The sequence below is a fragment of the Notolabrus celidotus genome, chromosome 8 (genome assembly GCF_009762535.1).
Source record: "Notolabrus celidotus isolate fNotCel1 chromosome 8, fNotCel1.pri, whole genome shotgun sequence".
Classification (NCBI taxonomy): domain Eukaryota; kingdom Metazoa; phylum Chordata; class Actinopteri; order Labriformes; family Labridae; genus Notolabrus; species Notolabrus celidotus.
Window position 1 is genome coordinate 14,570,608 of NC_048279.1, and position 22,542 is coordinate 14,593,149.

Below are 22,542 nucleotides of genomic sequence, written 5' to 3' on the forward strand. Positions count from 1 at the left end.
ACTGTGTCTGTGTTTGTCTCCAGGGTCCAACGAGACAGGAAGGGCCGGAGTGACAGGATCGCAGACTGTCAGAACTGGCTGGACATTAACTCAGAGAATGCTGTGAATGAAATTGAGGCTATCGAAACATCCATGGAAGTGGTCGACGGCCAACAAAAAGTAAATAACAGTTGTTTGACTATGACGGGCATGCCATCTAAAGGCACATTGCTCCATGAATAAGAAAATGATTTATAGTATAGTATTATTATAATATGGATGGTTGCAAGTTTTGTTGAATAAATGTTAGAATCTGCTTAAGATTAACCCAGAAGACAAAAAGAAGACATTTATGTAAGTGGACTTATCCTTGAACTGCAATGTTTTTATGTAAGCGTCCCAAATTCTGAGCTCCATAACACAATTTGTCAATCAAGAGCCATTTCCACAGTAGAAATATTTAGAACAGCTTTCCTCTGCAGACTTCCTGTGAGGACGGGGTATGAACACACACACACACACACACACACACACACACACACACACACACACACACACACACACACACACACACACACACACACATGCGAGAGGGCACATGTGCACGCACACACTCCTGTTCATTTATAAACCACAGCCATAAGAGGAAGTCATAATATGGGTACACAAATGCACTGACACACACGTACACACAAAGTCCTGATGTTTTTCAGTCACTTCTGAGCAAATTTACGTCTCATTCACCCGTCAGCAAGGAACCTGGTGTATGTCAGCACATGAAGAATAACATGAAAGCATACCGCTCTCTTTTTTAAAAAAAATCTGCGTGTTATTCAAGAACTTTATCCTTTAAGTCTCATCCTGATTTTTTACCTTACAGATTGTGAGCAGGCTTCAGATCCGAAATGCCAGTGTTTCAGTTATGTACAAGTGTCGTGCTGAAAACAAAGTTGGCAAAGATGAGCGACTGATCTACTTTTATGTAACCAGTAAGTATGTCTTGTAAGATTCAACTACAGATCAATTCCCATGCTATATATAATATTTGCCTATGCTGGGTTCCCAAGCGTCCTGGAAAACCTGGAAAACCTGGAAAACAGTTGACTAGTTTTCCAGTACTGGAAAACACCTGGAAAATGGGAGAAAAGTAAAATGTCCTGGAAAATCACATATAGTCCCGGAAAATTATTCCAACATGGCTGCGTGCGACCTGACCCTATTAACAAAACACATCCCCATTCATTGAAAGTTGAGTGCACGCTGTGCTGGAAAAGACAGCGACACTGCGCAACTTTTTTCACATCTTTTCTCCTTCACTTCATAATCATGCATTCACAGAAAACGGGGGTATATTGTTTATGTTTTATGGTACATTTGGCTCAATTACTGTACTCTAGCTCAGTTGTTCTCAAAGTGGGGTCCTTGGACCCCTGGGGGTCTGCGAACCATAGCCTGGGGGTCCGTGAAATAATTTGAATACATTTCTGGTAAATCATAAAATTGCGCTGTGTCATTACAAAACAGCACATACACCATTGTTATGATACCATTTGGTAACTCGAAGGGATATGTGAGTCTTGCTACTGTTAATTTTCTGAAAGCGTTTAAGATCAATTACTTGAAAGTATAAATGCTGTCATGTTGAGTCCACAAGGAATGAAATGACCCTCTGTTTTAAAGTATACAAGTGGTATTTACTTGATTCAAATTGAAGTGTTATCTGTTTATCACTATGGTACAGGTCTGAAGTATTTACATTGATACGTTTTACAATACAAATAGTTCCAAGGGCAACTAAGAGTGCAAATGGTAGTAAGCATGTGCTTTAGTGATGGGAAGTTGGGCTCTTTTCAGAGAGTCAGCTCTTTTGACTCGGCCCCCAAAGAAGAGCTGGCTCTTTCGACTCCCAAATGGCTCTTAATTTAGGATCTTTTGTAGCCGTATATTTTACCTTAATTTTGCAAAAACTAATAGTTTGTGTTGAAAACTCTTTTACGTACGGTGTATTTATGAGAAGCCTTATAATTGAAAAAGAAGTAACAGCGCAAAACAAATTAGCTCTTGTGTTATTTTTATTTCCACACCTCACAGTTGGCATAGACATGGGGTTACCAGCTTGCCATTATTAAATCAATGTGATGTAACATTTCTGTGTTGGCTACTGCCATTAGTGAATGATTAAGTATTTGCAGATTGGCAGATATTCATCAACATGATGAGTGTACGCTGATACTTGTGCTTAGCAGATGTAGTGGTGTTTTAAACCTTGATCTGAAAACAAACGAAACACAGAAATGAAAGCGTTTTTCATCAATGTCACCTGAAGTGGTTTGTAGCAGTACAGATCATTTAAGTTTAAAGACCTGGGGCTCTTGGGGTTGTGCCTTCAACACAGACTCTTTATCAGAAGCATCTCATTTCAAAAGTGAAGGCAATGGTAGGATGCCCAAAACCACAAGTTTTACTTATGGCAAGCAGGGGTTAACTGCACTGGTTTTGAAATGAAGTCTCATTTTATAGGATCAATCTTTGGATTCCTTTCACTTTTATTTTCCTTGTTATATACTTTCTGAACAAGTTGATGCTTTTGTCTATATAAGTGTAAATTATGGAGTCATTCAGACCTAAATTGACAATCAAGCAGAGTGTGCTCTGGGGAATATGCACCTCTGATTGACTAACTGCTCTCACAGTGACCAGCCAACCAGGACAGAGCTCCAATGTTCCCTCTGAGTGTGGTCATTTCAACCTCCAAAACAGATTTTGACAGCAAAGGAAGAAAAAAAGAAAGAAAGAGAAAATAGAACTTGAGAACTAAAAACAGAATTTCACAAACCAAAGGTTGACTTTACGGTGACTACATCTTTCACAGAGTTTATGATTGCACTCCATTACAGTGGAGGTGAATAGAGTCTGTGGTACCTGCAGCTTTGGAATATCACATCCAAAACATTCAGAGGCAACATCACTGTCTACCTGGGAACATGCACAGATTATTGATTAGGCCTCCCAGACACTTCCAGCATACCGGGCCATATGGCCTAAAGCTCTTTTACTGAAAAGTTACAGGGCTGGATAAGACTGAATCCTGATCCTTTACATAATGAATTTATGACTCAGTTTCTGTATAATGCAGAATAAGTTCTTAATTAAGACTAGTCAATAAATCAAGCATTCTTTGGGGGGTTTCAAAATATTTGATGCTGAATTCATAATTAGCTAACTATTTAGGATTTATTTTAATATCCACAGCACAAGCTGTGTCCTGTTAGGCTGCGTAATCACTTAACCTGTCCTTCTCTGTATCTTCAAAGCCATCCCAGAGGGGTTCAGCCTTGATGTTAAGCCTTCAGAGAATCCCCTGGAGCAGGAGAAAGTGTCTCTGTGCTGCAACGCCGACAATTACACCTACGAGCACCTGCAATGGTATCGCCTCAACCCCCAGGCCCTGCATGACGAGCAGGGCAGGCCCCAGGAGCTGGACTGCAGGAGCGTGCACCTTTACGCGTATACCCTAAATGGCCAGCTCTCCTTCCAGGAGCCCTCCAACAGCTGGGTCCTGGACTTCACCATCCCATCCGTACAGCTGCAGGATGAGGGTCATTACGTGTGTGAGGCTCAGAGCCGGAGGAGTGGGGAGAAACAGTGCCTTTTTACTTACATCTCTGTCAAAGGTGAGCGATAAAAGAGATAAAAGCTGCAGACACAGACATACACATCTCTTGCCGGAGAGAGGAGTCACTTTAACAGCTTTAACAGCAGCTAATTATAGAGAAAAGCTCAACCCTTTGGCAGCGGAAGCACACACTGGTCTCAATGGGCATGGAGGAGATGCTGGAAGCTTAAAAATACACACACACGCATTGGAAGTGCCCACGCAGCCTGATACCCACATCCACACGTAACACAGAGAGTACCTGGTGTTTGCACATTATCAGTATGTAGTGACAGAAAACAGAGCTGAGATGCTGCAGGGCTGAAACACACAAACAGGTCCACATTTCATTCATGTTGTGAGCTGTTACCTTGCAATAATGCCTGCAGGTTGGATGTTTATTTTAACAGGATTGTTTGGCTTTTGGCCTTTTTCAGTGCCAGGGACCCCTTGAGTGAAAATAATGTACATTAATAGCATTCAACCTTCAGATATATGCTGACAATAACTCTGAATTCCCTCTCTCTCTCTCTCTCTCTCTCTCTCTCTCTCTCGCTCTGTCTTTCTCTCTCTCTCTCTCTCTCTCTCTCTCTCTCTCTCTCTCTCTCTCTCTCTCTCTGTCTTTCTCTCTCTCTCTCTCTGTCGTTCTCTCTCTCTCTCTCTGTCTTTCTCTCTCTCTCTCTCTGTCTTTCTCTCTCTCTCTCTCTCTCTCTCTCTCTCTCTCTCTCTCTCTCTCTCTCTCTCTCTCTCTCTCTCTCTCTCTCTCTCTCTCTCTTTCTCTCTGTAATTCTGGTCTTACTCTTTCTCTGTAGCCCTGGAGGCACCACGGTACCGGCGTAGCCTCACCAACCAGACGGTGAATGTGACCGAGTCCCTTCGGATGGAGTGTGACGCTGAGGGCAGACCCCTTCCCAGCCTGTCTTGGTTCAAAGACAACCTGCCTCTACACCAAATGTCAGGTGGGTGAACACACCTACACAGGTGATGCACACGTTTACACAACAGTGCAGCCGCCCACCTGCCCACCCAGCCACACGTACAAACAGAAATACACTGAAGGACAGTTTCCCACCTCTAGAATTTAATTTAGGAGGACATATGTTTCTATTGAGCGGCAACAGCTTCTACGACTCGTCTCATCACTATCACTTCTCTCTCTTACGCCCCTCTATCTGTCTTTCCAGACCCAACTCGGTCGAGGCATGATGGCTGTCTAACATGAGTCTGGTTCTGCCTGAGGTTTCTGCCTGTTAAAAGGAAGTTTTTCCTCACCACTGTAACTAGCTAAATACTGCGATGTGCAATGCTCATGATGGATTAAGGTGGGGTCAGACTGAGTCTTACCCTGTCTTGAAGTTGGGTCTCTGTTCATAATTTGAGATAGAGTGGTCTAGACCTCCTATGTTTGTAAAAGCGTCTTGAGATAACGTTTGTTGTGATTTGGCGCTATACAAATAAAGATTGATTGATTGATTGATATTCATTATCTGATGAAATATGAGTTTATTATCTACTTTTATAAAACAAAAATACTGCTGATTTCATTGCTATTTCAATGTAGCTTACCTTTAAATTTGACATATTGATATTAACTAATTTATCTTTTCTTTTGGCAGATGTTTCTTTTTTTGTACAGTAATGAAGTATGAAACATGATAAATTGTAATCTAGCTATCAAAAGGGCAAACAAGAGCAGAAACACAACCACCCACCAGCACCTCCCACACACATACTGTTGAACAAATGTGTCAAACAGAAACAGTGACAATAAGGCATGTACGGGTGTCTCACATCCATGCACACCCACACACCCTGATGCACACACATTAAACCCTGCTGCTGCTGATAGACTTGGCTTATTAGCTTTCTCTCTGCGGCTTCTCTTCTTAACATCTCAAGGAGGAGACGAAGGGGGAGAAGGGGTGGTCAATATGGGTCTGAGTGACAGCTGATGCTCCGGGTTCACTCAAAGAGGCAGCTGGGACATATGGCTGCAGCACGGGGCGGCGGGATTATAAATAAATACTATTGATTAGATTTCCAAGGGTGTGACAAGAATTCAAGCAGGTTATTAAAAATGTTCCTGATTTTCTGAGAGGTAAAAAGTGTTGAGGTGCAGCATAATGTATGTGTGTATCTGGGGTGTGTATAAATAATTCCCAGTGGCTTGTCGCAGGTATCCAGCTGCAGGATTCAAACCGCACACTGAGTATCCAGCGGGTCAGGGAGGAGGACGCTGGGCTTTACACCTGTAGAGCCTGCAACCAGGGTGGCTGTGTCAACTCCTCGGCAGCCGTTAGGGTCATCGGTGAGACAGCCTCATACACACACACACACACACACACACACACACACACACACACACACACACACACACACACACACACACACACACACACACACACACACACACACACACACAGAAACACACTGTTAAGACCACCTGTATCCACTCATACGCTCTTGCAGCTGACATGCTTTTTTGAGTTCACTCAGGCCTGAGATCCCTGTCGCCCTTGAGCTTGCATCTCTGCATACAAAACGCACAGTTTTTATTTTTGGTGGTTCACCTCTCACACTTTCACTGCAGCTGTAGATTTTGATTCTTCTTTTCTGAACAGCTATCTAAAGTGAAATTAAAGTCTTTGACTGCTGGGATATTTTGTGTTCAGATGAGTAATTGAATTGGTCTGCTGGAAGTGTGCTCATGATGAATGGTTGAAAAGAGTAAGTGGCTCTTAAGCACATTTATGTAAAGCAAAAGATTTAATGTAAGGAGCTTGCAAGGAAAGTAGAATACATAGTTTGTAATACAGCACCCCCTACGGGTCGTAAAGAGTGGTGACAACAAAGAGAAGTTGAATAAATGAAATGTCAGATACTCAGTATTCATAACATCTGCAACCAGAAATGATGTTTCCCGATGTTTCGTTTCCTCCGTCAAGGTTCAAGTGACAAGGCCAACGTTGAGATTGTAATCCTCATCGGGACGGGAGTCATCGCTGTTTTCTTCTGGGCCTTGCTCATCCTCATCTTCTGCAACGTGAAGAGGGTCAGAGGGCGCCGCCTTTCTCTGAGTATCTGTGTGTTTGTGAGAGAAACTGACGGGCTGTGACGGAGACACTTTAACCTCTGACACCCAATATGTCTGTCTGAGTTTCAGCACGGCCCGTTTGATCTTGGAGAGAGTCTGTCATTTTCTCTCTGATATCTGCTAGGAGTCAGCCTAATTAGCTGTGTTACCGCTATGAACCCAATCAACAAGGGCGTCTATGATGAGGCTGAAATCACTTTATTCCTCACTTGGTCACATATTGATGGCTTTACTCTGTTGCTGAGCAGCAACTTCCAGTGTGAAGATGACATCAACAGATTCAGTAAGACATGGCTCTTGTTGCTCTCTTAATTGTTTTAGCATCTTTATCTTTCTGATGCTTGCCTCATTGTTCACTTGTAACCTAAAGCAAACATTTATTTGCACACAAAAAAAAAAAAGCATCATGAGTGAGTTGCTTTTTAGGCAATAACATCACACTGACTCCTCTCATCATAAAACGTCTGTAAAAGCAGCAAACAAGAGAGCCCGAGACTGCTGTCCTTGTTCATTTACTGAAATAACAAGGACAGTAATATCAATACTGTGAAAAGGTTATGAGGAATGCTCACACAAACTGAGAACTCTCTGTTATTCTCCTGCCTCATGATTAATGTCAGTGTTTCATAAAATATTTTACCATATAAACATCAACTTGGAAGGAAATAGGAATACCTAAATATCCAACTGAGAATTTTGTCAGTCCTGTAGAGGCTTGAGAGTGTCTCAGCTGTTACACAACAAAAACAAACTGAAAGTTGAAGCAGAGAAAAACACAAATAAATGTAATTTAAACAACACAACTGTGACAATACCATGTTTTATTCACACCACGGTAGTTACTTGCTGCAGTGCACTATTGTGTTTTCTTTTCTTTCTTTTCTTCTGTCTGTGTATGTCACCTTTCCTTTATTCATATTCAGGTTACTTATGTGCTGTGTTTCCATCCCTTCCTTTACTATGTTTACTTCTATTCAGCAGACAGCTCCTCTTCTTATTTAACCTTCCTCTCTCTCTCTGAACTTCAGGTTAACCCTGCAGACATAAAGACCGGCTATCTGTCAATCATCATGGACCCAGGAGAGGTGCCTCTGGATGAGCAGTGTGAATATTTGCCCTATGACTCCTCACAGTGGGAGATCTCCAGAGACAAACTTCGGCTGGGTGAGCATTTCCGAGCTGTGGGAAAACATGGTATGGATGGATGGATGGTGGGGTAAACAAGTAAACAAGGAGGAGTTAGGGAATACATCTACGGGGGGGGGGGGGCAAATAGATGGATGAAACTGAATTAGGTATCCATTTTCAGAATGCTTAATGGCATGAGTTTGGGCCGCAGCCAGCTGGGCAGAATGCTGCCAAGTGAAGTGCTAATGCTAAAAATGTGCTTGTTCTCTGCACGGCTCTCTAAAATCGCCCTGAGGTAGAGCATCTGTTCCACTACAACAACTTAAGAGGAACATGTTGTTCGCAATTGAAATTCTAATAACTCCCCCTCGACTGTGAGGAGGCCAGATGCATTTACATTTTGCAACCACAAGTGTTTGTGTAGTCCAGCGGGACTAAAACCAAACCTGCAGTAATCAATGACTGTGAATATTCTGTCTCTCCTGATATAGGAAAGGTCCTAGGCCACGGTGCCTTTGGAAAAGTGATCGAAGCATCAATCTACAGCATTGGCAAGAGCAGCCGTTTGGACACAGTGGCTGTTAAGATGCTAAAGGGTAAGATCCAGCGTCTTATAAGAGTGTCATCTATCATTAAAATGTCACTAGCAGCCTAAGAAGCAAGCGAAACACAAACTTGAGGAAGTTCTTCATTGGAATTTTCTTGATTTATGTACATGAGTTCAGTAAGCACATTTTTACACATACCATACTTCACAAGTCAGATGTATTTTATTTATAGTGTGACATTTCTTCTGTCTTTCAGACGGAGCTACAGCAAGTGAGCATAAAGCCTTGATGTCAGAGTTGAAGATCCTGATTCACATTGGGAATCACTTGAATGTGGTGAACCTAATAGGAGCCTGCACCAAACCTAATGGTATGATACTCATATTTACTGGAATACACGTGAGGTCAAAATTATTAGCCCCCCAGGAATTCTGGAACATTTTCCTTAAATTCTGCCCAGTGTTTGAATCATTGATAAAACTTGATATAAGCAAACATTCACCAGTGTTCTTTAGTAGCTTTGTTACATTTTGGAATGTAAAATACATTTTTAGGATAACTTTATATCAAATATAGTGAAAAATGGGGTGGTCAAAATTATTAGCCCCCCTGTGAATTTTTACTTTTAAAACACACCTGAGCAGTCAGCTGGTTTCCTAACAACAGCTGTAGGTCTGTTGGCTTCCTAACAACACCTGAGCATTCAAACAGCATTGAGATTTACTTAAGGGACTCCAAACAGGGCACTTGAACACATTATTGAGAGAGACTACTCATACTAACCATGCCAAAGACAATGGAAATCAGTCTTGAGCTCAGAAAGAAGATATTTGAGGCTCATAATAAGGGGGAAGGCTATACTATAATTTCCAGGCGTTTTACAGTGTCTAGAATAGCTGTATGTTGCATCATTGCAAAGTACAAGGAGACAAACTCTGTTGGAAAAAAACCTAGGCGTGGTAGAAAACGCAAGGATTTCAAGAACTTTGGAGAGGAAAGTAGTCGAAGATGTCAGCAAGAAGACCCGGACATCTGCCAAGGTGATTGTTGCTGACCTGACCTCCTCTGGAGTTGATGTTTGAAGGAGCACAGTTGTGAGGGATCTTCATCGTAGTGGGCTTCAGGACCATCGTCCCAGAAGAACCCCTTTACATAAAGAGCAGCACATCAGAGCCAAATTGACGTTTGCCCCAAAACATTTGAAAGGTAAAGATGAGTTTTGGCCAAGAAAGGGGGATTCCTTCAACCCTTAGAACACGGTCCTCAGAATTAAACATGGTGGGGGGAGCATCTTACTGTGGGGCTGTTTTGCAGCCTCAGGCACAGGAAATCTTGTTCTGGTGCATGGCATCATGAAAAAAGAAAGTTATGTTGACATTTTGAGGGATAATGTGAAGAACTCTGCTCTAAGTCTAGGCTTTCATTGGCGCTGGGTCTTCCAGCAAGACAATGATCCAAAGCTTACGTCAAAATTGGTCAAACAGTTCTTAAAGAAAATTACCACAAAAAAGATGGTACCATGGAAAAATGACTACACGAGGAACCTAAAGAAAGAATGTAGAACTGCTGAACGCAGATGGAGAAAAACAAAACTCACTATACATCAAAACATATTCACTGAAAAACTTCAAAACTACAATAAAACAATTCGAACATCAAGACAGGCATACTTCTCAAACCTCATAAACACCAACATCCACAACCCCAGACTTCTTTTCAATACCATTGATTCACTCTTACACCCCACAGTCAACAACAGTGCTCAGCTTTCAGGTTCCAACTGCGAAGAGTTTGCTGGCTACTTCAGGGAGAAAATACTTAAAATTAGGTCTGGTATCTGCCAACAAAACATGCACACTGCACTTTTACCTGTACCAAATGTACCCTGTGATGACAAGTACGGCTGTTTTGACCTGGTTGATGCTGACACACTGAGGAGGGTGGTAACAGAACTGAAACCCTCCACATGTTCCCTTGATCCCATCCCTACCTCCCTTTTTAAAACTGTTTTTAATTCTGTATCGGAAGACATACTCACCATAGTAAATTATTCTCTACAGCTGGGTGTCTTCCCAAATGATTTTAAAACTGCTTTAGTGAAACCTCTTTTAAAGAAAGGGAACTTAGACATTTTATCACCAAGTAATTTTAGACCAATTTCAAATCTCCCATTTTTAAGTAAGATTTTAGAGAAACTTGTTTTTATCCAGTTAAATACCTTTTTAAACTCAAATACCAAATTTGAAATGTTTCAGTCAGGTTTTAGAACACATCACAGCACAGAGACCGCCTTACTAAAAGTAGTAGATGACATCAGGAAAAACCTTGACAACAGCAAACCTACAGTCCTGGTGCTACTTGACCTCAGTGCTGCTTTTGATACTGTTGACCACCAAATTCTTTTAAACAGATTAAGTGAGTATGTTGGCCTGTCCGGTAGTGTTTTTAAATGGTTCGCATCCTACCTCTCTAACAGAAATTTTTATGTAACAATCAACAATCAAAATTCTGAACATCATGAGGTTACCTGTGGGGTACCGCAAGGATCAATTTTAGGACCGTTACTTTTTAACTTGTACATGCTTCCCCTGGGCAGTGTCATCAGGAGACATGGCATAGATTTCCACAGCTACGCTGATGACACTCAGCTCTATGTGGCCGTGTCTCCTGATGACACTGGGCCGATTGACTCACTTTTTAACTGCATTTTAGATATTAAAACCTGGATGTCACATAACTTTTTACAGCTCAACCAGGAAAAAACGGACGTACTTGTCATCGGCTCAAAGGCTCAGAGAGAGAAACTGGCCTCCACACTAAATGTTCATGGACTTAATCCAAGCCAAGAAGCCAGAAACCTAGGTGTTTTATTTGATTCTGATTTTAATTTTAAACCACATGTTCGTTTTATCACCAAAACAGCCTTTTATCATTTAAAGAACATTTCTAGGGTGAGGCCGTTTCTCTCTCTGAGCAACACAGAGAGACTAATGCACGCTTTTATAACCAGCAGGCTGGACTACTGCAATGCTCTCCTTTCTGGTCTTCCAAAGAACACAATTAACAAACTGCAGTTAATACAAAATGCAGCAGCTAGAGTTTTAACGAGGACCAGAGGGAGAGCACACATTACGCCTATTTTAAAATCTTTACATTGGCTGCCTGTTGCTTTTCGTATTGATTTTAAAATTATTTTACTAGTTTTTAAGGCACTGCATGGCCTTGCACCAGACTACATCTCAGAGATGCTTTTAGTATATAAACCAGGTAGGTCTCTCAGATCCTCCGGCTCCTCTCTTTTAGCTGTTCCTAAGAGCAGAACTAAAACATTTGGTGACGCTGCTTTCAGCCACTACGCTCCCAAACTATGGAACAGCCTGCCGGAGGATCTGAGAGGAGCTGATGGAGATATTGAGACTTTTAAACGTAAACTAAAAACATATTTATTCAGTCTGGCTTTTATGTAGGGTTTAACAATTTTATTACCTACCTTTTATTAGAATATTGATTTAAATGTTGCTTTATTATTTTAGTAATTTTAACTGTTATCTTATTCTATTTTTATGTATTTATTCATTCATTTATTTAATTTTATTTATCCACTCAGTTTTATTGATATTTTTCAGCCTTAGTTTTATTTTTCAACTCTTATCCTTACCTTTTAAATCTATTTATTTTAACTATTTTTATTTCTTAATTTTGATGCTTTAACTTATTTTAATTACACATATTTTATTTTGGTGTGCATTGGTCTCTATTTTATTTTATTTTTATGTTGTTCTTATTTTTAATTTGTATTTTTATTAGTTTTATTATTATCATTATTATTATCTTCCACTAAAATGTCTTAGCATTGTTTCATTTCTGCTTCTTTCTTGTTTTCAATCGCTGTAAAGCACTTTGGGTTGCATTTTATTTGTATGAAAGGTGCTATATAAATAAAGCTTGATTGATTGATTGATAAAGGACACCAAAACCAAGGTCCTGGAGTGGCCCGTACAGAGCCCAGATTTAAATCCTGTGAAGAATCTGTGGCGGGTGCTCAAAGTGAATGTCCATGCTCAGAAACCATGTATTTTGGACCAGCTGGAACAATTTGCATTGGAAAAATGGGCCAAAATCCCTCCAGAGACATGTGCCAACCTTGTAAAGAACTATTTGAAGAGGTTGTTGTAAGGTGTGGCTCAGAAAGGGTGCACTATTGACTACTTAGGGCCAGGGGGCTAATAATTTTGGACATGCCATTTTTACCTTTTCTTGTTTCAATTCATTGCATCAATAAAATATCCAAGTCAAACATAGTGAACATTTGTCTTTGTTATTTTGGAAACACATAAACTATAAACACTTGTTTTTAATGGTCATTTTCATGGAGAAATCAAGGGTTTTATCTGATTTCACAAGGGGGGCTAATAATTTTGACCTCAAGTGTATATCATATAATCATATCATAGATGTTGTATTGAATATATTGTGAAATATAAAAATAATTTGCCTAAACTAAGTAAGGGATAATGAACTGTGAGCAGGTCATCATAGCAGATTGGAACCCCAATAAAGTGGCAGGACTTGCTCCGTCGTCTTACTGTACATTATCTAGCTTATTCCCAGTCAAATCGATTTAATTTCACCAAACATTGATTTAAACACAATCCAAAGTTGGTTACATGTCTTCAGTTAAGAATAGTCTGTCACACTCAAGTGTTGAGCTGCCTCTAGTGCAACAATTCAATCAGTAGCTGTCTTAAAATGAGCTCACTCAGCTGTAATTACTCAAATTAAACTGAATACAGACTGAAGTAAAACAAGGTGAACGAGCATGAATGAGCGCTGCATCTGATGTGTTTTTCTGTCTTGTCATAATCGAGTGTGTGACATTTTCTTTTCTATTTATTTGTCCTCAAACACCACCATACCCCATACTGTGTTCTGTTAAGTATTTACTGCATGCATCATCTTTAATTGTGTTCTATGTGGTAGCCTCCAGTTGTTGTCTTTCACTCTCTGCTGTTTTTGCCTTTTCTTGGTTTTCCCGCTGTAAACAAACTAACGTCAAATTTCGGCGCATCGATATGTTTACAGTTAGTCTGCCAGAGTCTGTGACTAGAGCTGCTTACCTAATAACAGTTTGTTCTTCAGAGTAACAGTCTGCTCTTGAGATATGACAGACCAGTCCTATTAAATGTTGCTTTGCTATGAACAATCAGAATCAAATACTTCACACAGCTTTGTAATAAAGCAGATAGTTATAACTCAGAATTACAAAGCACTGAATTTAAAATGATGTAAAAACATATAAAGACTGAGTTCTTTATGTTTACAGTTAACATGTTTCTGACAGTTTCAGAGTGTATTTATGTTTGTCTCTTTTTTCTTTTTTTGAAACATCTCTACCTGGTATTGAAACATTGGTATATTTATTAATATTAAAGGTGGAATGTCAGATATGTACCAGCCCCTGTAGCACACCAGCAAAGGAAGTAAAGCAGCTGCCTCTCTTTTTCTTCCACACCTCTAATTTTACTTCCATAGATCAATTTGACCCATGGAGCACATTTTTCAGGAGCACACATCTGACAATGTTTACCCTTAACAAAAGCTATAATTTAGCCTTGCTGTTAACCTCCGGCAGGAAATGCTCAAAGAATGCAGACTCTCATTATTTTCAATGTGTAGTTAAATAAGTGCTCTCTCAACATGAGGCAGAAATTATTTTTACTGGTAGAGTTAAGGTGAAGAGTTTGCAGAATTTGGTGTTTTTTTTTTTTTTTACTAAGAACAGTCATGATTGAAATATCAACCAGCAAAATAATCTGTGTATATTTTCAGGTCCACTGATGGTTATAGTGGAGTACTGCACGTATGGGAACCTGTCCAACTTCTTACGAGCCAAGAGAGAGTTCTTCCTCCCATACAGGGTACCCAACACACCAAACTGCAGCCGTTTGTCTTGCACTGATTAGATGGCTTAAAATCCACAGAAAGAATCTTCTTTCCTTTTTTTCTTTTTTTATCTTCTCACATATAAAGCACTCTGACACTTCTGTTTTTCAACTCTGTTGATATTGATTTTGGATTGTGTCCTCTCTCAGGACCGCTCTCCTAAAACACAGAGTCAAGTAAGACGGATGATTGAGGCGGGTCAAATGGACCAAAGAGCTCGCCACCAGCCCTCACCCTCCCCTTCCTCTCGCCTCATCAACCCTCAAACTCCATCCAACACTCCCAGTCAGACTCCTGTGGTGGAGAAAAGTGAGTCCCTTTTAATTTAAGGAAGTTGATTTTTTTAACTTGTTAAGACTCATTAACTGTTTTTCCCTTCATTGCCGCCCTCTCCCCACCTCTTCTCTCTTTAGTGGAGGACTTGTGGAAGACTCCTCTGACAATAGAAGATCTAATTTGCTACAGCTTCCAGGTGGCACGTGGGATGGAGTTCCTGGCCTCTAGAAAGGTTAATTGTCTGCAATACAAGGATAATTAGAGGCTGAGCTGTGCTGGATTGTCACCAGAGGTTGCTCTCAGAGACAATTGTAGCTGAATCATCCAGCACTTCAAGACACAGTGCTGTTAACTACTAACTACCTAACCATACACCTGAGCTGTGCCATAATGAAGCACTGCAGAGTCATTCTTAGCAAGTATGTGTTTTATTGCTAGTTGTCCCATAGTGCAATGCAGTTAAATTGTTAGTTGCTTACAAAATTATCAGCTTGATATGTTTTAGTCGTATAAAATACACAACTTTCTTTTAGTCAATAATACTTAAGGAGATCTTTATACACAAATTACAGGAGAGAAAAAAACTGTGATAGTCAATGCAAAATTATTTATTATAATAAAAGGTCAGATTTTAGACATTTCAGTCTCAATACAGCTCAAGAGAAATACTCTCTGCAGTCAAAAGACCCTGCATCCTGCTTGTTAAAGCTCCTGTGAGGAGATGAACTGACATAAACCGTGATGCCTCTCTTTGACCTTCAACAGCAAATGAGACATCAGCAACAGTACCGACTGTCTCTACGTTATAATCTCTAATGCCTATAACCACTGCGAGGGAGTAGATGTCAGACCTTATGATTGGCAGCTCGCTGTAGATATAGAATATTTTAATGTTTTTGACAGAAAATATTCTCAGTGAATGATATTTTTCACTTCTCAAAGAAAGCAGGATGAGATTTTTTTCTGTGGGATAAACATTACTGGAAAAGATCGGCATAGAGATTAGAGGTATCACTTTGTTCACAGTGGGTGTTAAAATCAACACAATCAGACGGTTCCTCAACAGGAGATACAAATAATTACAAGGTACTTACTGCAAAAATGTAAGAGATACACCTCAATTAGCCTCTTGCAACATTTTACTGTATTCCATATATAGTATTATTAAGGCATCATTTTAAAAATGCTAATTTTAGCCCTTAACTTCAAATAATTTGAAGTTAAGGGCTAAACAAACAAGTCAAACAAGGTTATAAATTAATTAACATTTTATTTAATAATGATTTTCAGACAGGTGTCTCGTCAGTTGATGTGACATATTGGTATGATGTATTCAAAAAAACTAGACTGTAGAAAATGATTTAATGAATCTTGACTAAAAACAAATCAAAATTGAATTGTAAAAATATGTTGACAAATTCTTAATTTAATAAAAAGAATACATTGAGCTAATCAGAAATAAAGTTAAACTTTAATGAGTTTGAATTAATTTGGTTTAAACTGAATTGATTATGGAGTGCTGGTTGGCCTACATGTTAGGTGTGAGCCCCATATACAGAGACTACAGACCATGTCACTGTTTTGACTCCTGGTCTTGAACATCTACTTCATTTCTCCCCCAAGTCTCTACTCCCCACATTTCCTGCCTCTGTTTAGCTGTCCTATCCAATGAAATAACCAGAAATATAAAAACAATCAAATCTATTATTTTAATTTATTCATATTTGTATGCTCCTACAGCAGCAGTCACGTGCACTGGTAAACTCCCTGGTATTTGCAGGAATAATTAAATAATACAAAGCAAAGAAAAGCAGCTATAACTGATAATAAATACTGACAGTCTTACAAGTCTAATTATTATTCTTTTTTGTCTGTCAGGCTTTAAATGAGTCCTTCAACACAGTTTTGAGTCTATAGTTATATTCAGAGTGAGGGATGTTGGATATTCTGCGATCTTGTCAAGACATTGTCCACTCTCAAATTTTCAAACTGGCACACCCACAGACACGCATGCACATACACAAGTTAAAGCAATACATTACTTTGACGCAAATTTGCTTCAGTGATCATAGTAAACAATTCGGAAGCAATGCATGCAAACACTCCCACAAACACATACAGCATACACACACACGCACCTGTCTGCAGTGTTATGATGTATGATGTGTGTGTGTGGTCTTGTGTGTATCCACAGTGTATCCACAGAGACCTGGCAGCCCGCAACATTCTCCTGTCAGAGAACAACATCGTGAAGATCTGTGACTTCGGTCTGGCAAGAGACATATACAAAGACCCCGACTACGTCAGGAAAGGCAATGTACGCCACCTCACACTGGCTTTCAGCCTCCAGCTGTTATATCCACCCCCTTTTTACTCTGTAGGGACAGAACTCTCCCTTTTTCCTTTTTTTTTGCAACCACCCACATCATGTTTCACCTTTACAGCAGGTGTCATTTCTGTGTATGTGGCTCTCTCGTAATATTTGTCTGATACTTTAACGTTCTCTTTCAGGCTCGTCTGCCTTTGAAGTGGATGGCTCCTGAGAGCATCTTCGACAAAGTTTACACCAGCCAGAGTGATGTCTGGTCTTTTGGAGTTCTTCTTTGGGAAATCTTTTCACTCGGTAAAAATCAACACAATCATAACATGCGCATTTCATCTTTTACGAGGTGTCATGTGTATAAAAATCAAAGGGAACAGAGTTCCAATAAAATTGCATGCAGAGCTGTGGGGCTTCTGTTTTGAAGACTCACTATTGATCCCAGTTCCTTCAAAGAGCTCCTTTACAAGACGAGAAAATCCTGATCATCAGTATCCAAACTCACAGTGACCTAACGTGACTCCTGACTGAATGTCTCCTCTGTCTCTCATACTCCCTCAGGTGCATCTCCGTACCCAGGAGTACAGATTGATGAAGATTTTTGCAAACGGTTAAAAGATGGTGTCAGGATGAGATCACCAGAGACTGCATCACCTGAGATGTAAGCACAGGCTTTTGAATTCAATTTTTAAACTCATGTAGCTTTAAAAAAAAAAACAGATCTTTTGCTGCCAAATAAGTCATGTCGTCTTGAGTTTCATGATTTATTTGGCCCAACCACCCAAGAACAAGTGTTTATGTGCCCATACATATCCTAATTATACTCATTTCAACATTCAAGAGAGGAAGTAGAGGCAATTATAAAGCTCTGTATGTGCAGCTGAATACCACAGTGTCTTCTTTGTTGTGATGTTGCTACCCCCTGCTGGTAGATACGGCATCATGCTGGCCTGCTGGCATGGTGAGCCCAAAGAGAGGCCGACATTCCTGGCTCTGGTGCAGATCCTTGGAGACTTGCTTCAGGACAACAGCCTACCTGTAAGTACACAGATTTAATCAGTTTTTAGTTTACTCAGAGTTTTCAGGGCTTGGCTTAATCTTCAACACATTTCCTTCAGGATGGTAAAGACTACGTTCCTCTAAACTCCTCACAGAGCTCAGAGGACGACGGTTTCTCACAGGTCTCGTCACGGCCTCCATCTGAAGAGGAGCTGAGGCTGGCCTGCAACACTCTGCCCTCCAGGTACTCACATAGGCCATTGTCTTTTGTGAAACATTGAAATCAGTCTCAAGAAATCACCACAGCCAACAACAATGTGTTTGAACTCTGCCAAACTCTTCCCTGGGTGACGTGTTTCTTAATTACCCTGAACACACACATTTCAGTCGATCACACATACACCGTCCTGCTGCTATAAATACTCACTTCCCCAAAGCTGAAAGCAGTCCCAGAAGGGAGTAATGAAGTCCTTCTGTAGTTGTGTTTTCTCTTAACAACAGTGCTCAGCTGTGTTTCCTTTTTTACCTGTTCTGAGACAGCAGAATACAGCTCACATCTTCAGTTACAGTTCATCTTTGTCAACCGATAGACTTGTCATTCATAGAGGTCAACTAATGTGTTGTTTGCTTGATCAGCATTTGTTTTTGTTAATAACCTCAACCTGCATGTAAAGAAAAAATACTTGTTTTGCTCCAGTCAAAACAAAAAAAGCCTTTTTTTCTGACTGAGCTGCTCAAATGAACATTTTTCATTAATATTCAAAATTAATTCTTTATTGTTTCCTAGTCCTGTTGGAATTTTTTTAAGCATTATCCTGGAGCTTATGAATGTCTCCAGTAAATCAATTTTACACTAAAAAATAATGGAGCATTCAGAGCTTAAATTTAAAATGCCAAGAAATGTTGCTCCAGTGCCTCCTCCACCGGATAGTTTCAGTCTCTTTCCCCCTCTCTGAATGAGTGAAACAAAGCGACTGAAAAAAGGCAACCTCTCTGCAGATAAAAACGATCTTCTCCCCATGGAACAACACAGACCTCCATTAATACCCTGAGAAAGCGGCACAGCTGGCAAATCCTTATCTGGATTTCCTGTTGTCTTTTTATCTGCCTCCTGTTATTTGTAAATCACCAGGAGGATCTATCATGTATAAATCTGATAATCTTCCCTTCCATCTTCAGCAGGTATTATAACTGCGTGCCCTTCTCCGGCTGCGTGTTGGTGGGACCCTCTAAAGCGTGCCAGCCTAGAGTGAAGACATTTGAAGAATTGCCCTTGGAGTTGCACCAACAGAAAGCTCCTCAAGTAAGCTCTTTATCTGCTCATCAGATGCTGAAAATGAGAGCCGACTGCTGACATTTGGCAAATGGCATTCGACTTTAAAACTTTTCTCCTCAGATAATTATCAAAAATAGCTGCTGCTGATGGAGACGGCATAGCAGCAGGGTCAATCTAAAGTGTTTTATTCACATGATGTCTGATTGTGTCTCCTCACAGGACAACCAGACGGACAGTGGGATGGTGCTGGCCTCAGAAGAATTTGAGAGAATCGAACACGAGCACAGGGGAGCCGGCTCAAAAAGGTTAATCATTGAAAAGCTGTGATCCTTGTTACTGCCTGAAACTGAAGGCGACACACAGGAGACATGTAGACCGTCATTTAATGTCAGTGTGACATTTGGACAGCTCATTACTCACTGTGGAACAACACAATGACTGGCAGGGCAAAGATATTTTTCGAGGCTGGTATTTTTCACATTTATATAAGATATGGTGTCAGTAAGAGAAGACTGTCATTCTATTTATCTCAAAGCATAACACAGTCCCTCAAAGCCTTTTGTTTAATGAAACAGCCGTACATTTGCAAAGGAAGTAGGCATCAGCAGAGTCTCTGTGTTTGCATGGGTAAGGAGGACTGAGCAACAGTCTGAGTCATCTGAACCAAGGACAAGCATTTAGTCCAGTAAGTGCTGAGATTTACATTAAAGAAGCTCTGAGGTCACGTAATTAAGAAATGTTGCTCCTGGAAGTGAAGAATAAGCTGCAATTATCCAGCAACTCACTCCGTCCTCCAGCAGAGTTTAGGAGGGACTAATTACAATATGTATCCTCTGAGCCTGAAGAGAACAGCTGATATGAATATTTAAACCACCTCAGTCTTTGCTCAACACATGGTTGTACTTTTTATACAAAGATTAATTGATTTAAAAATATGAAACAAAGTTTGTTTTTCAAAATAATATTTGTGTATATCTTAATATTCAAAATACTTAATGTTTCTTGTAGCAGTGGACTAAGAAAATCAAAATGTAACAACTCAAAAATAGGATGTTGGGTCTTTTTAAATAATATAAACTAAGAGCAGACCTGCTGTTTTGGAAAAGCGTCTAGAGATAACATTTGCTGTAAAATTGCTCGGTAAAGAGGCATATTTTTAGACATAATTGGCTGAAATCAAAGCTGAAAAAATTGGGTTCAACAGAGACAGTGTTAATAAAGACAATTTTGAACTTCATGGACAAATTAGAAAGTAAAGATGCACTGAAAGATGCTGTAAACTAATGTAAAGCAAGCCTTGTGCATGTTGTTTGACAGTGGTGTTAAAAGTTTTTTTTACATAGTTATACAGTCTAACCCTCCTGTTATGTTCGTTTGTCTGGAACAACAATACTGTTCCTGGTTCAATTTGACATATTCAATTATCCAAAAGTGTCAGAACCCCAAAAAATCCCAAAATATATTTTTTAATCTAATTTTTAACTCCATTACTAACCATTTAAATCAAGATTGGTGGATTGGAGTTTTAATTCTCACAAACCATGATTACAACATGAGGATAACTCACTCTTTTTTCATTCAAATTCATGTTAAAACTTTTTTTAATGTACATTGGAAAGCCCTAAATATAAATACAATAGTGTTACATGACAAAGATTTTTGTTTATTTTATTTCAAATTTAAATTTTTTTTTTTATTAAGTGATGTTGATAAATAAAAACGACACCGCTTCTGTCACATGCTACCCAGATTTTTATACTGCATTTAGCTGGTTTGGAAGGCATATATTGTCTAAAATAGACTTTAAAAAGGGTAAATTTGACACGCAACATAACAGGAGGGCTAACAACTTACATGACAGAACTTGTGGAAGCCAACCCAGGATTTGTCACTCAAGGATCTCTTATGGACTTGAAATAATTGAGATTTTCCTTTCTGGATTTTTTCTTGGCACTCACATACATAGGTAGTTGTTTATGGGTGTGATTTTAAATTGAACTACCATGCTAATGATCATTATTATGAAGAAACATGTGAGCTACACTGATTGTCTTTATAGATCTTCTAGACAGAAACTTAACTGTCCCTGTTGGGCTTTCACCACACATGCAACCATGCATGGTTGGTTTTTGGCTATGATAGAATTGACAATAAGACGCATATTATTGTATGGATCAAGTTATTATAATATGAACAGGTTCAATCTTGTCATTCTGATCATTTAGAATGATTCATTCTGTTCTTATTCTTCATTATGATTGGATTGCATTCAAATTTATCAGTGAAGAAAATTGAGAAATAATCATTTATAAAGTGAGACCTACAAACTAGTGTTATTCCAATCTTACCAGTCTTCTGCCACTCTTAGGTATATACACAGATATCTTACATGACTTATGATATTCTATAATCTACCTTGGTTTTCAGTGCTTGTCTTTAAAACTGACAGCTGTAATTTCCCCTCCCCAGTCGTATAGGCAGCAGCAGCAGCACAGAGCCTCTCACAGCCTCCCATGGCTCCCTGGGTCGAAGCAGCGGTGTCATCAGCTCCCGACACCGTCCACACTTCTTCAGCCAGCTCTCGGGTCAAACTTTCTACAACAACGAGTACGGACACCTATCGGAGGAGGGTTTCTGTGACTTCTTCTCCTCACCTGACGCCCCCTGCCTGGCCTCCTCTAATGTGTAATCCCACCAAAGATGCAGTCCAGGAGAGAGGAGAGGGTTCACAAGGTGTGCTGCTCAGGTCAAGGGAGGGGTGTTAACATCCTAGTATCGATATATAACCATTTATACCTAAAGATCAAGTTATGACCATAGCTGACCTCTTCTATTTTACTATCTGCCTGTCCTCCTGGGCTGCTGCCTCAAAAACAGACTGAGCTATATGTGCTTGAAGTTCCTCAAAGAAGCCACTGGGTGGCAGCATTATGACATTATTTTCTACTCACACATTGTTATAATATTTTATCTTTTATATAGAGTATTTTCCCTCATTTGTACAAACTTTGACTCATATGTGAAGAAATAAAGAAATGTATCTTCTTCTTGCTCTTCTCTCTATTTTTAAATTTGACATCAACCTATCTTTACCCTGAATTTGTCATGCTATTACAAATAACAATAGGTCTATGGTGATCCAATTAAAGGACCAATCAACGTAATGAGCAGATATTATCGTCCCAATGTCGTATAGTGGAGGTGGACACACTAAGTGACATGACACTGTAAAAATAGGCTGAAGTGACGAAGGAAAACAGAGGGATGTAGGGTGAAAAAAAGGAGTGAGTCACACTAAGCACCTCTTATCAGAGCTGGACGTAA

General features: G+C 39.8%; 1 protein-coding gene across 4 annotated transcripts in view; it reads left to right on the top strand.

Moving 5' to 3' along the window:
* The window catches only part of flt4 (fms related receptor tyrosine kinase 4), a 60,378-nt gene extending 38,113 nt beyond the window's left edge, over positions 1–22,265 (top strand). Inside the window, exons 11-30 of one of the 4 annotated variants that reach the window (XM_034689213.1) lie at positions 24–159; positions 860–968; positions 3,294–3,653; positions 4,447–4,593; positions 5,811–5,942; positions 6,580–6,686; positions 7,757–7,892; positions 8,348–8,452; positions 8,661–8,774; positions 14,234–14,322; positions 14,497–14,656; positions 14,761–14,855; positions 16,818–16,940; positions 17,135–17,246; positions 17,505–17,604; positions 17,876–17,981; positions 18,062–18,186; positions 19,122–19,245; positions 19,438–19,523; positions 21,688–22,265. In XM_034689213.1, coding sequence (XP_034545104.1) covers positions 24–159; positions 860–968; positions 3,294–3,653; positions 4,447–4,593; positions 5,811–5,942; positions 6,580–6,686; positions 7,757–7,892; positions 8,348–8,452; positions 8,661–8,774; positions 14,234–14,322; positions 14,497–14,656; positions 14,761–14,855; positions 16,818–16,940; positions 17,135–17,246; positions 17,505–17,604; positions 17,876–17,981; positions 18,062–18,186; positions 19,122–19,245; positions 19,438–19,523; positions 21,688–21,907 — 2,686 coding nt within the window. In that variant the 3' untranslated portion in view covers positions 21,908–22,265. The remainder of the gene's footprint in view (positions 1–23; positions 160–859; positions 969–3,293; positions 3,654–4,446; positions 4,594–5,810; positions 5,943–6,579; positions 6,687–7,756; positions 7,893–8,347; positions 8,453–8,660; positions 8,775–14,233; positions 14,323–14,496; positions 14,657–14,760; positions 14,856–16,817; positions 16,941–17,134; positions 17,247–17,504; positions 17,605–17,875; positions 17,982–18,061; positions 18,187–19,121; positions 19,246–19,437; positions 19,524–21,687) is intronic. The other 3 variants (XM_034689216.1, XM_034689217.1, XM_034689214.1) reach the window with 3 other exon arrangements.
* Positions 22,266–22,542: the final 277 nt, after the last annotated feature.